The 14,758-nt window shown below is 37.9% G+C and overlaps 1 protein-coding gene across 1 annotated transcript in view; it reads left to right on the top strand.

The window, feature by feature from the left end:
- LOC308248355 (uncharacterized protein) overlaps nucleotides 1-4,828 on the top strand; it is a gene marked incomplete at both ends in the record, with an annotated part of 37,084 nt that extends 32,256 nt beyond the window's left edge. The window contains 1 exon segment of the mRNA XM_080668317.1: nucleotides 3,832-4,828. Coding sequence (XP_080524443.1) covers nucleotides 3,832-4,828 — 997 coding nt within the window.
- Between the last annotated feature and the right edge of the window lie 9,930 nt (nucleotides 4,829-14,758).

Here is a 14,758-nt window from a genome sequence, read left to right as displayed (position 1 = left end):
TGAGTAACTGAGCAACAAAAAGATATTGTTCATTGCCTATAATACGTATATACAACAAGTTTTCCTGCAGGGGCTGAAAACTACTTAAAGGCAGACAACTTTCTGCTTTACTTTCTCTATCACAGCAACATCTCAAGATGTGCCTTGAGCCCTGGCCAGTGTAGCTTATGACTGAGCATTGACCCATGCACCAAGAGATCATCAGGTTGATTCCTCATCAGGGCACATGCATGGGTTGTGGGCTCCATCCCCTGTCGGGGGTGTGCAGGAGGCAGCCAATCAATAATGTTTCTCATCAATGTTTCTATCTCTTTATTCCTCTCCATTCCTCTCTATGAATCAATTTTAAAAATATTTTTTTAAAAAAAGATGTGCCTTGAGCATGGTGGACACACAGAATATATACTTGTAGGCAGATGGACAATTTTACCATATCCATTAGATTCTCAAATGTGCTCTATATTTTTGTATACTATGAAATTATATGTTGCTTTAATGTCTATAGTTTTTGCCTACAGTGGTACTTTTCACTGAAGGACCACTGGGGGAAAAAAAAGAATTCTGAAAGGAGTTAGAGCTCAATTCCTCTTTCCCTAAACTCTTTCTCTGTTCTTCAACCCAGAAAAACTTGGAATCTATGTTTTATGTGTTGTTCTGAATTTTTATTGACATATAACCTTGTGTTGATATGATATAAATACATATTGCAAAATGAATACCATTACATAATTACCATTGTTGGTGGAATGAAGACTGGTATAGCCACTATGGAAAACAGTGTGGAGTTACCTCAAAATATTAAAAATGAACTGCCTTATGACCCAGCAATTCCACTTCTTGGAATATGTCCCAAGAAACTCAATACACTAATTAGGAAGAATATATGCCACCCCTGTATTCATTGCAGCATTATTTACAATAGCCAAGATTTGGGATCAGCCCAAGTGTCCAGCAGTAGATTAATAGATAAAAAAGCTGTGATACATTTACACAATGGAATACTATTCAGCTGTGACAAAGAAAGAAATCTAACCTTTTGTGACAGCATGGATGGACCTGTAGAGTATTAGGCTAAGTGAAATAAACCAGTCACAGAAAGATAAGTACCATATGATTTTACTTCCATGTGGAATCTAATGAATAAAATAAATTAACAAACAAAATAAAAACAGACTCATAGATAGAGAACTGACTGATAGCTGTCAGAGAGGAGGGGGGTTGTGGGGCTGGATGAAAAAGTGAAGGGATTAAGCAAAAAATAATAATAACTCATAGACAACTGTTAAATGACAGTGCCTTTAATTCACATCAAATATCTGTTTACCATTGTAATATGTTTTTATTGATTTTTAGAGAGAGAGGAAGGGAGAGGGATAGAGAGATAGAAACATCGATGAGAGAGAAACATCAGAGATCAGCTGCCTCCAGCACCCCCCCCCCCCCCGCCCCCCGCATCCTCCCGCCACCACTGGGGATCAAGCCAAAAATCCTGGCATGTGCCCTGACTGGGAATCATGACCTCTTGGTTCCTGGGTTGATGAGACACATCAGCCAAGCTAGATAATTTTAAATTCTAGCATTTTGTTTTGGTAATTATCATTTGAATGTGTAATTTCTTACTTTGAATTCACCTTACTTTGGTAAACATATTTGAGTTAAAATGCTCTCACATTTTATAAAGTTAATTTGGTGAACATTTTCCCCTGTTTCCAAAGTTACATGGGTAGGAGAATGTCATTTCATTTTTGTGCTTTAGTTTAGCTACAGTTTATTCCCAATAACAATCTTAATTGTGTCTGTGGGACACTGTCCCTAACACACACAAAAGTTTTTTCATTCCACAGAGCTATCCTTCCAACTTTAAATTGCTTTGGGAATTGGGGAGCAATTGCAACTGTTATATTACAAATATTTATTCTTTCACATCTGTGGAATCTGGCATTGTTTGTTGAACCTGACCTTAATTCAGAATGCTGACATTAATACTAAGAAGAAAGTAACTGGTTCTTTTAGGAGGTGGGAATAATTTATCAGTAGAAAGGTAAGTCTTCAATATCATAAAACTATTTCAATCTACAGTAAGGCTATTATTTAATATTCAATTCATTGTCAGCAAAATACAGATGTGAATCATTTTATTATTTCATTATTATTTATAAAATGTCCATTAATCCTTAAAGCAATTTTCCTGTGCTATCTCTATATTTCCATATAATATCCCAGCAAGAAAAATAAAGCAGGTATTTTTATCACCATTTTTAAAATGAAAAGACTGCAGCTCTAATTAGGAGCTCAGAACTTCAATAGTCTCTCAGGCTAAAGTGAAATAGACTTTCACTTTAGCCTGAGAGACTATTCCAGTATGTTAAATGCATGCCATATATATATATATATATATATATATATATATATATATATATATATATATAATCAATAAGGACAGTAGTTCCTTCTTATCCAGGGTCTCACTTTCCACGGTTTCAGTTATATAATGTAATTATACTTATAATGTCTTTTTATATGTACTTTTCCTGTATCCAACTGAATTGTCAGCTTTGATGGCAGGCACTTTATTCTTTTATTTATTCTTTTGTGCTTACAATATGACTGGGTTAAAGGTCTGGCAAAGTTTAGCCTACTTTAAAAAACTTTGTCTTTCAATAATATTTTCTCTTTAAGATATTTACAAACATGATGTGAATATGGAGCTTTCTGTAAAACAAAAAAAAGTATGTCCTTGTCATTTTTCAGGATGGCATGCCCATCCATCATAAAGCAAATAAAAATCTATTTGGATTAGAAAAATATACATAATCTACCAATTCAGTGTAGGCTAAAGCCTTGCTACCTGTGTGTTTAGACCTGTTGCATAAGTATCACCTGGGCACTCAGGATAAATGCAGAATCTCAGGAGCTGCCCTGAACACTAAAGCAGAATCTAAAGTTTTCAAGATACCCAGATGGTTCATATGTAATGAAAGTTAGTGAAGCTGTGAACTAGACTTGATAGGAGCTTCGAGCTCCACTTATTTGCTACCTTGTTAATTTTGGAGAAGTTCCATCTTTTATGTTTGAAAAAAATGGAAATAATGTAAAAGATTATATTTTGTAAATCATAAAGTGGTGCATATACACACATATATTTACATAAGATATTTAAACCTAATTTTTTTAGGTTGAGCTAAATGAATAAATTATCAAGATATACTCTGGAGCTACAGAATAAAATAAGTGAAGGGACTGTGTAGTGTTCTCTGAAGATTATCTGTAACATTCATGTGGAGCTGATATATGCAATGGTCTCACAGAAGATACCCAGAGGGGCTGGAATATGAGATCAACTATGTTTAAACATGTTAAATTTCAGTTAATGCCATTCAAGTTATTATTAATTGTCTATAATTAAATTGACTAATCTAAGGTATGCATGCTGAGAAAGAAATATGCACCAAAAAAATCAAAGTTGCTCTGAAATTTTGACCATCATTATTAATTCCAAATCTAATTTTCAGTGTTTTGCCATTTCCACTGCTTGCTTTCTGGGGCAGATTAAGAAGTCAGGCTTATAATTAGTAATTAGTCAAGAGTTTAGAAATCTCAACCCAGGGTCATGTCCTCAACAGTAGGAAATACTACTTCTGTGTCTAATCAGAGGTAGATCTTCCTATATTGGCATTGGGTGCTGGAACGACCATCTTTCCCAATTTCATTGTATTCTAGTTACATACATTGTTGAAGATAACCAGATGTTAGAGCTTCAAGCAAACACTCCTTGTAATCCATTCTAAAAAATGAATTGTTCAGGTAATTTTTACAAGTGTTTCTTGGCAGTGAATGCATTTTATATTGCATCTTCCTTCTGAAAACAGATGACATGGATAAAATTAACCAGACATTTGTGTCAGAATTTCTACTTCTTGGTCTTTCTGGATACCCAAAGACTGAGATCATTTACTTTGCTCTAATTCTGGTTATGTATCTAGTGATTCTGATTGGCAATGGTGTTCTGATCATGGCGAGCATCTTTGACTCCCGTCTTCACACCCCCATGTACTTCTTTCTGGGCAACCTCTCTTTCCTGGATATCTGCTACACATCCTCCTCTGTTCCCTCAACATTGGTGAGTTTAATCTCAAAGAAAAGGAACATTTCGTTCTCTGGATGCACAGTGCAGATGTTCTTTGGGTTTGCAATGGGGTCAACAGAGTGTTTGCTCCTCGGCATGATGGCCTTTGACCGCTATGTGGCCATCTGTAACCCTTTGAGATACCCCATCATCATGAGCAAGGTGATGTATGTTCTGATGGCTTCTGTGTCATGGCTCTCCGGCGGAATCAACTCAACGGTGCAAACATCTCTTGCCATGCAATTGCCTTTCTGTGGGAATAATATTATCAATCACTTCACATGTGAAATATTAGCTGTCCTTAAGCTAGCTTGTGCTGATATATCCCTCAATGTTATCACCATGGTGATATCCAATATGACGTTCCTGGTTCTTCCACTGCTGGTCATTTTTTTCTCCTACATGTTCATCCTCTACACCATCTTGAGAATGAACTCAGCCACAGGGAGGCACAAAGCCTTTTCCACCTGCTCAGCACATCTGACTGTGGTGATCATATTTTATGGGACCATCTTCTTTATGTATGCCAAACCCAAGTCTCAAGAACGGCGTAAGGAAGACAAGTTGCAAACTGCAGACAAGTTTATTTCCCTCTTTTATGGGGTAGTGACCCCCATGCTAAATCCTATTATCTATAGCTTGAGAAATAAGGATGTAAAAGCTGCTGTGAAATATCTGCTGAACAAAAAACCTATTCAATAAATACTTTCTATTCAGAAAATATAAGTCTGTGTGTAATAGGCACAAAGGTGGACTCATAGGTAAACCAGTAAGAACCTCCTTTGCGGAAAGCATGGTGAAGGAGAAATATTTTTATTCTTCTCCTTCCCTAACCCTGTACAGCAGTGGTTCTCAACCTTTCTAATGCCACGACCCTTTAATACAGTTCCTCATGTTGTGGTGACACCCAACCATAAAATTATTTTCGTTGCTACTTCATAACTGTAACTTTGCTACTGTTATGAATTGTAATGTAAATATCTGTGTTTTCCGATGGTCTTAGGCTCTACAGCAGCGGTTCTCAACCTGTGGGTCGCGACAGGGTTGAACCGCTAGCAGGGTCGCCTAAGACCATCGGAAAACACAGATATTACGATTCATAACAGTAGCAAAATTACAGTTATGAAGTAGCAACAAAAATAATTTTATGGTTGGGGGTCACCACAACATGAGGAATTGTATTAAAGGGTCGCGACATTAGAAAGGTTGAGAACCACTGCTGTACAGCAAGAATTACTGAGAAATATAGTTCTCTATAAACTCAGCTTCCAATATGCTCTGATCCAGATCACACAAGAACAATGAATTCTATTAGCGTCTCACTCCTGGTGATATCTAAAATGAGTGTTTCTGTTATACTGTGTGGAAATATTATAGAAAACAATCACACACAGCTTTGGAAGTAGAGAGGCAAGAGTACAAAATCTACCTAAATGATATTGGATAGACTTCCTTTGTAAGCCATAGTTACCTTACCATGCAATAAGGAAATGACTAAAACCAGGTCCCACTGGAGAAGGGACTCAGCATAGTACCAGCTTTGTAGTGCCCTAGAAATTCAGAATTGAAGCTAAGACTCCAAGTTGAGGACTAAAAGTTACTACTAAGCACTTCTTTTACTGAAGCTAATAATTACAAGAGCTGGATATGGCCCCATAAAAATCACTCTGCTAATATGCCACACCCTCCTTTGTCTTTCCCTCCATATCTATATAAAGAAATGTTCAGGCAAGGAGAAGAAAATTCTACCTTCTGGGGAGTGCACAATGGAGTGGTGACAGGTGTTACCTTGCAGTCCCTGTGGAAGAATGGGAAAGCTGTTTTTTCCAATGCAAGCCAAGTGAGGGTGTGCTACAAAAAATCTCTTAAGGTTTTGGGTGCCTGCAAAGAAAGAGCATCTGGCTTTTGTGGTCATGAATGAAGACGTGCTGAGTTTTTAAAACAGCAGACTAGCAGAGAACTATCTAAAAGAGGGAAGGAAAGTAGGTATTTTATGCCAAAATAAACAGAAACATTTCAAATCTGTCTGAGATGTTCTCAAAGGATCCAAAGGAGTGATAAAAGCAGTGATTGGGGAAATAAAATCAGTTTTTTCATTCTCCAATGCATTGAAACTCTTCAATAACTTTATCATAGTTTTTTTTTTTTTTACCATCTAGCTTTCCCATAATCTCTTGGTCCATTATGATAGCTAAGCTTTAATCTTATTTTCTTTCTTTTTTTATATATATTTTTATTGATTACAGAGAGGAGAGGAGAGAGAAAGATAGAAACATCAGTGATGAGAAAGAATAATTGATTGGCTGACTCTTGCACACACACCCCCACCCCCACTGGGGATTGACCCTGCAACCGAGGCATATGCCCTTAACCAGCGTCAAACCCGGGAACCCTTCATTCCACAGGCGTCAGCTCTATCCACTAAGCCAAACCAGCTAGGGCTGATTTTCTTTTCTTAATTTTACTCTTTCCTGTTTTAGAGCCACAACATGACCATATCTCCTACCCAGAGGCTGCATTCTTTGCCAACCCATCTCCTTTGGGTTGACCCAGGTTTCTATATAAATGATGTGGTCACTAAATTCTGCTGTTGTGCCACTGCTCCGCCAGAATGATAGTGTTGTTACTGCAGAAAATATTCAGCTGCTCCTCTCTCCTCTGGGTGGGTCTCATTGGCATTGCTTTGGCATTGCTTCTATACAGAAGGGTGTGTACCAGACCCTGTGGATGATGGCTTTTGAACTTCTAGTGCTTCCCCTCCTCCCTCCTCCCTGAGGGCCCTGCATTTGTATCTGATCCTTGTTTAATTCTCTTTAACTTTGATTTATGACAATAAGGCTTTAGGCATATAAAAATATTATTTAAATAGTTTTAACCAACTCTTTAGCACCTTAGTTTTATTCCATAGCTTTTTACCTTTGAATATAATGTTAGCTGTGAACTTGTCATCTGTGGTCTTTGTTATGTTGAAGTACGTTCTTTCTATAACTGATTTATTGAGAATTTTTATCATGAAAGTGTATTGAATTTTATCAAGTGCTTTTTCTGCATCTATTGAATAAATAATATAATTTTAAATCTTCATTCTGTTTTTTTATCATGAAAGTGTATTGAATTTTATCAAGTGCTTTTTCTGCATCTATTGAATAAATCATATAGTTTTAAATCTTCATTCTGTTTATTTGGAGTTACATGTTTATTGATTTTCAAATGTTGAATCATCCTTGCAACTCAGGGATAAATCCCGCATGATCCTTTTAATGTGTTGTTGAATTTGTTTTTCTTATATTTTGTTGAGAATTGTTTTATCTATGCTCATCAGGAATATTGGTCTGTATTATTCTTTTCTTGTAATGTTCTTACCTGGTATTGGTATGAGGGCAATGCTGTCCTCTTAAAATAAATTTGGAAGCATTCTCTCTTCTTCAGTTCTTTGGAAGATTTTGAGAGGGACTGGAATTAATTTCTTTTAGATATTTGGCAGAATTCATCATTGAAGCCATCTGATCCTGGACTCTTCTTTGTTGGGAGGTTTTTTTATTATTGATTTACTCTCTTTACTCATTACTACTCTCTTCAGATGAACATAACACAATCACATGCAGCAATTTTACATTTTATTCCCTCCTTTCATGTAATTGATATCAGGTTTCTGTATTGTTTTTCTATTAACAAATTTCTGTAGTATTAGTTATGTTACAGAAGACTGGAGAAAAACCAAGCAGTGCCAAGAAAAATGGAGTTACACTGTTTATTACGCATGCAGGCTCAGAGAAATATTTCGAATTCTGAGCAAAATATGGAGGAAGTTTTCCCTTTTTATATCTTTCCAGCCCTTTTGTCTCCCAAATAAGGGTTTTGCCAGACCTGCAGACTTTACAAAGAGCTCTGTATAAGTTATTTTTGCAGGCAGCTTGTAACCTTGAGCACAGAGTATGGGAGTAGTATCAGCCCCTTACATCAGATGGCTAGCCTGCAAGGTCAGACAGCTAAGTTTATCTTCCCTATTATTCACTCAAGCTAAAAAGTAACATTAATTTACAGAATAAGGGACTGTCTAAAAAATAACAAAGTTGACTACATAGAACAAGGGATCATTTAAAAATAGAGAATTTTAAACAGTAGTTTTACAAAAGAGAGATTATTATGCTTCAGTTGATTCATACTACTTTTACCTTTATATACTAGTAATAAAAGTGATTCACATGCCACCATTGCAGTATATATTTATATTTATCATTAGCAGTGAAGTGCATATTTTATATACTTTCAGTTGCCTCTAGGACCTTGATCAATATTGCTAGTTTTGGGACAAGGGTCTGCTTTAGGGTCCACAGACACTGGGCTTTTTATTAGGTGCACTGACGCATGTAGCTCTCAGGTCGCTGGGAGGGTTCCCAACAGGGCCCTGGGCTGGTCCACTTTTAGACTGTGGCTGTGAGGAGCTGGAGCAAGCTTATGGTACCCTTTCAAGATCTGCAGTGGAACTGAGGTTAAGTGCTTACATCCAGAGACACAGACTAAAAAGTGTGTGAGAACAGTACTTCTCTCTGGTTGCAAAGGTGAAGGAGCCAGGTTCTAGTTCCTTCTAGAGGAACTGCAGTCAGCAGGTCTACCTCCAGGGAGTTAGACAAGCATGTCTCTAGGCAGGCCCCTGGTGGGCAGAGAGTTTCCCAGCCAGAAGCTGCAAGGGACTGGAACAGATTTATAGGCCAATTCAGGATCTGCAGCCAGACAGAGGTTGGCAGGCTTGCCATGGGTCACAGAAGGGGTGTGTCTCCTGCCTGGTCCCTGGACAAATACTCCTGTTGGCTAAGAGCAGCTGGCGCCAGATCATGGCTACTTCAGGGCCACAGCCAGGAGTGAAGTTGGTGAGCCTGTTACCTGTGGCATGGGGAGGCATGACTCCTGATGGTACTGGTGGCAGGATCAAGGTCAAACAGTGTTGTAGCCAAGTCCACAGAGGAACAGGGCTGGTTCTGGGTTAGTATGTGGAACCATAGTCCATAGTTGGCGAGTCTCCTGCTTGGGCATGGGCCTACCTTCTGAAAATGGCCCTCCAGATTTCATCTATTTTGCAGTGAAATATAGCATCTTTTGGAAAATTACAGCCAGAATCTGTGTTAATATCTATAATATAGCTTAATAGTTGTTTGAAACACTTTAATTTGATAATATACCATCTATCTATCTGAATTCACGCCCCAAACTAACCATTCTAGATTATTTTTAGTTTACTTGTTGGCCTTAAACATTTGAATTCACTTTTGCCCTGTAAATTTATTAATATTCTTGATTATCTGTATTTCATCTCATTCCAAAAAAGGTTGATGATAGCATTCCGCATGACATTAACCTTTCTAAAAGAATGAAGATAAACTAAGCAAAAAAGTTAAATGGCAACGTATTTAATGCACAACAAATATCTGTTTAATTTATGATATCCAGACCATTTTTCAGTTCAAGCATTTCACCTGGGAACTTATCATTTGAATTAAGAACTTAGTTTGAATGAACTTTGCTTTGGTAAGCATATTTTGGATTAAAAAGCTTTGACATTGTATAAAGTTAATTTGGTGAACATTTGTTCTTGTTTCCACATGGGTCGGAGAATGTCATTTTATTTTTGTGTTTTAGTTGGGTCACAGTGTATTCCTAACAGCCATCTTAACTGGGTCTGTGGGACACTGTCCCTGACACACCTGAAGTTTCTTCATCCCACAGAGCTATCCTTCCAACTTTAAATTGCTTTGGGAATTGGGGAGCAATTACAACTGTTGCATTACAGATATTTATTCTTCCACATCTGTGGAATCTGGCATTGTTTGTTGAACGTGACCTTAATTCAGAATGCTGACATAAATACTAAGAAGAAAGTAACTGGTTCTTTTAGGAGGTGGGAATAATTATCAGTAGAAAAGTAAGTCTTCAGTACCATGAAACTGCAATCTTCATTCCATAATTTAAGCTATTATTAAATATGGATTTAAAATGTGAATAACGTGAGGAAATATGGCTACTAATTTATTAGTGTTACCAAATAGCTATGATTTATTATCATTGCTATTTCTAAATAATGCCATTAATTCATAAAGCAGTTTTCATATGCTACTGAATTTTTCTCAAAACGAACCTGGGAGAAAAGTAAGTCAGGTATTTTTATCACTACTTCACAAATGAGAAAACCGAGACTATATATTAGAAGAAAAGAACCTTAAACCTAGACCTTTCTCTTCTAAGCCCCAAGTACTTTTTCATTAAGCTCACCTCTTGCTACATCCATTCATGTGAGTACAAATGAGTGACTTTCTGTATTGGCATTGTCTATATACAACAGCATTATTTTAGTGCTGACTGAAGGAGAGTTTTTAAAACATCAGATCTTGCTGCAAACGAATAACTTGGGTGTATTAAAATTTTCTATGTACACCTTCACCAATTTAGCCCAAACCCAAGGTGTGCAGCCACTTTGTTAGGCTCTAGGTGCAGAGGGATGAGCAAGACAGACACACTCCTTTCCTCCTGCCTCTCTTTTTCATACAATACACAGAGTAACCAATTTAAATTTCTGGGAGAAGAACAAAGGCAACAAGACAGAACTGGCTCAAGGTGGGTTTGAACTGGTGAGGGGATTTCTGCCTAGGAGGGCAAGGCTAGGAGCTGGTGGCAAGAAAAGTGGTTTAAGTGGACCAATATACATTATCATTACATTTTTCTGGAAATGGAAGCCAACAGGCTCTCCAGGCCTGAACACCAAAGGGGCTGGATCTGGATCACCACCACGTTTCTTGGTAAGCCATATTTGGTATCTTCTTTCGCGTTCATGCTGGGGCCGATTGGAGTACTCTTGTCCCTATCTAAGGCATCCCTTGGCCAATTTCTGACCCCACTTGGGGGAACATTGTTTTATCCTAGGAAGCCGTGTAGAGTGAGTGTAGAATCATTTCACAGGCAATGGAGTGTTCAGGGACATATCATTTAGTCCCACAGCCCTGAATCTTCCATCATGGTAAGAAGTACTCACAGACTGGATCACTTTTGCCACATTCTGTCTTTAACATTTGAAAAAAAATAGGGATAATGAGAAGAATAATTTGGGTTTTGTAAAATCAAAAGTGTTACACACACACAAATATATTTAAACATTATAGTTTTCTCAGGTACATAAATTACAGATATCTTGGAAGTCACAGAATAAAACAAATGAAGAATGACTATTAATTGTTCTTCAAAGGTTCTCTATCATATCCATGCATAGTTGGCCTACACACTGATCTTGCAATAGGAACTAACAAAATAATAGGAACAGGCTATAACTATGAGATCAACAACTAACTTTACCTTTGAGCAGATGTTAAATTACAGTGTACAAGGTTTAATTTACTATAATCAAATGTTTGCCCTATAAAAATATAAAAAATAAACTGACTCAAAGGAGATACAGAATGTCAGGTAGACAAATACTCATAAAAACAAAACTTGCTTTACATTTTTGAAAATTTCTATTAAACACAGACTCAAAATTCCAGTATTTTGCCTCCCCTACCACTCTCTCACTGAACCTGACTAAAGGAAGAAATCAGGTTTGTTGTCTGAAATATTCTAAGGTTTCTTAGAAAACTCAACTTAGGGTGTGGTGTCATCAATAGAAAGGTTGCTTCTGAATTTGCTTCTGATCCTAGTAGATCTGAACACATTAGACACAGGGCAGAGGATTTTCAATATCCCAGGATAATTGTATGCTGGGCACACACTGTTGAACACAACAACTTATGTCAGGAGCAGATGACAAAAGTTAAAGAAAACACTCTTTCTATGTCACCCTAGAGTAAGACATCTGTTACATTTGTTGCTTGGCAGTGAAAATATTTTATGTTAGATCTTCTTTTGATATCCTGAAAGCTGGGACATGGATATAACAAATAAAACATTTGTGAAAAAATTCATTCTTCTGGGACTCTGATTACCCAAAACTTGAGATCATTTACTTTGCTCTAATTCTGATTATGTAGTGATTCTGATTGGCAATGGTGTTCTGATCATAGCGAGCATCTTTGATTCCCGTCTTCATACCCCCATGTACTTCTTCCTGGGCAACCTCTCTTTCTTGATATCTGCTACATATCCTCATCTGTTCCCTCAATATTGGTGAGTTTAATTTCAAAGAAAAGGAACATTTTCTTCTCTGGATGCGCAGTGCATATGTTTGGGTTTGCAATGGGATCAACAGAGTGTTTGCTCCTCGGCATGATGGCCTTTGACCACTATGTGGCCATCTGTAACCTTCTGAGATACTCCATCATCATGAGCAAGGCAGTGTGTGTACTAGTGGCTTCTGTGTCATGGATATGGATTGGCAAAGAGTACAGCTCTTAGTTAGGTAACTGGCTCTAAAGCCAATTGGAAAGAGAAAAATTTGGTCAAAAAATAAGGATGAAACTAGGTGTCAAAATGGTTGGTGATGTGGATCAATGATATGCTATGCTCAGCCATGGCAGAAGAATCCACAAAAAGGAAATAAACTATTTTTAATAGGTTTACTAAGGAGTTTCAGCTCAGTGGGGTATAAAATGAAGTGTTTTTCTCTTCCCAGTAGCTAATTTCAGCCCTCTTTCGAAGTCTGAAAAACATTTCAGGCAAGCTAAAAAGTGTTTGGTTATCTTCAGCTCTAAAATACCCACCCTCCAGCTCTTCTCTAAACTAACTTAGGCTACAGCCCAGAGAACAAAAGTTCAGCAAGCCTCCATTCATCAAGCAAGACATCGGTTCTCTTTGCAGGCACCTAAAACTGCAACTGCTCTTCTGTAGCAGAGATAGACAGAGATACATATTACTTGGATTATAACGTCATCTGGTGTTCATGTACAGTATAACTTGATTCAGGCAGTTAGAACATCTTGTTAACATAATTTTAAAACGTGTAAATGAGGAAAACGAGCTCTCGGCTGAGATCATAACATGTCCTTGCAGGTGCTTAGTATTTTACTTTGACATGTTCTACCTAGAAGTTCCTGGGAGCAGCATTAAAGACATACTGATAAAGGGTGCTGAGGCAGGTGGCCCCACAGTGATCTCGGGGTTCTCTATGCATGGGTACACTGTGAAGGAAGTGACCTGATGAATATGTGGGTCGAGGGAGGTTTTTGGGTTTTTTTTTGATGTTTTACTGATCTCCCCTAGAGAAGATAATAATTCATCCTCAACTAAACATGTCTGACTGAAAATCATTACACCTCCCCAAAGAAGAGTTACAATGCAGGGAAAGACAACTTCATCTTCTAAGCAATAAGGCTATTACTCAGGTTGAAGACTCCATGGAGCCATGTTTTCCAGGGGGGATGAGCATTGGACCAAGACAGGGTTTCTGCAGAGGAGAATGTATTAGTTTGGTAGGCTGACGTAACAAAATACCCAGACTGGGCAGCTTGAACAGCAGACATTTATTTTCTCCCAGTGCTGCAGCCTGCAAGTCCAAGATCAAGATGTTGGCAGGCTTAATTTCTCCTCTGAGGAGACCTGCCGCAAGGCCTCTCTCCTTGGTTTGCAGATGACTGCCTCCATTGTGTGTGTTCACGTGGTCCTCCCTCTGAATGCACCTGTCTGGTGTCTCTGTGTATCTAAATTTCCTCTTCTTTTTTTAATATATATATTAATTGATTTTTTACAGAGAGGAAGGGAGAGAGATAGAGAGTTAGAAACATCAATGAGAGAGAAACATTGATCAGCTGCCTCCTGCACACCCTCTACTGGGGATGTGCCCGCAACCAAGGTACATGCCCTTCACTGGAATCGAACCTGGGACCTTTCAGTCCACAGGCTGATGCTCTATCCACTGAGCCAAACCAGTTAGGGCTAAATTTACTCTTCTTATAAGGACTCCATTCCTATTGGATTAGGGCCCACCCTAATGAGCTCATTTTAACTTGAATATCTCTTTTAAAACCTTGTCTCCAAAATATGGTCACAATCTGAGATACTGGAGGTTAGGACTTCAAAATATGAATTTTGGGAGACAAAATTTAGCCCATAGCAGAGGGTATGGTCTGTTGGCATCTGGCTATTTTATACTTCTTCAGGAATTTAATTGGGGTCTAGTATTAAGGCTTGTACCTGGAGGTAGAAAGTAGGGTGTTCTGTGAAGTAATCTGTCCATGCAAATCCATACTGACCAGCTCTCTAAGTATGAGTGAGTTTTCTTTCTAGGCAGTAGTGAGCATACCCTCCTGATAAACTTCCTGGCACCTTTCTTAAACTGGGACAACAGCAAACAGATACGTTAGGCAGGTGCAGTGGTCATGATTGACAGCTGAGTGCACAGAACTGTATTTGCACTGCATTTCCTAAAAAAGTAAAAATGGCATTGCCTTGTCCCTGGCCTCATCGCCTAAGGATTTCAAAGTAGTATCATTTCTGTTTTCCAGTAATTTTTGGTTTGTTAGGGTTTACTAAGTCTGGCATAGAAGTTATATTTTAAAAAATCATATTTCCACAAACAAACAAAAAAAATGTCTGAGGAGAAATGCCAAAGAAATGTGGCCAAAAAAATTGGAAAAATAAAAGGCATTTTCCATCCTGAACCAGGAACATGGGGCAAAGCCAGTGGTTAGAAAGTCTAGAGAGAGGAAAGGTAGT

Source organism: Plecotus auritus, assembly GCF_963455305.1.
Source record: "Plecotus auritus genome assembly, chromosome: 5".
In the NCBI taxonomy this organism is placed as follows: Eukaryota; Metazoa; Chordata; class Mammalia; order Chiroptera; family Vespertilionidae; genus Plecotus; species Plecotus auritus.
The sequence above is the reverse complement of the archived record's forward strand: the minus strand, read 5'-3'. Positions and strand labels throughout refer to the sequence as shown.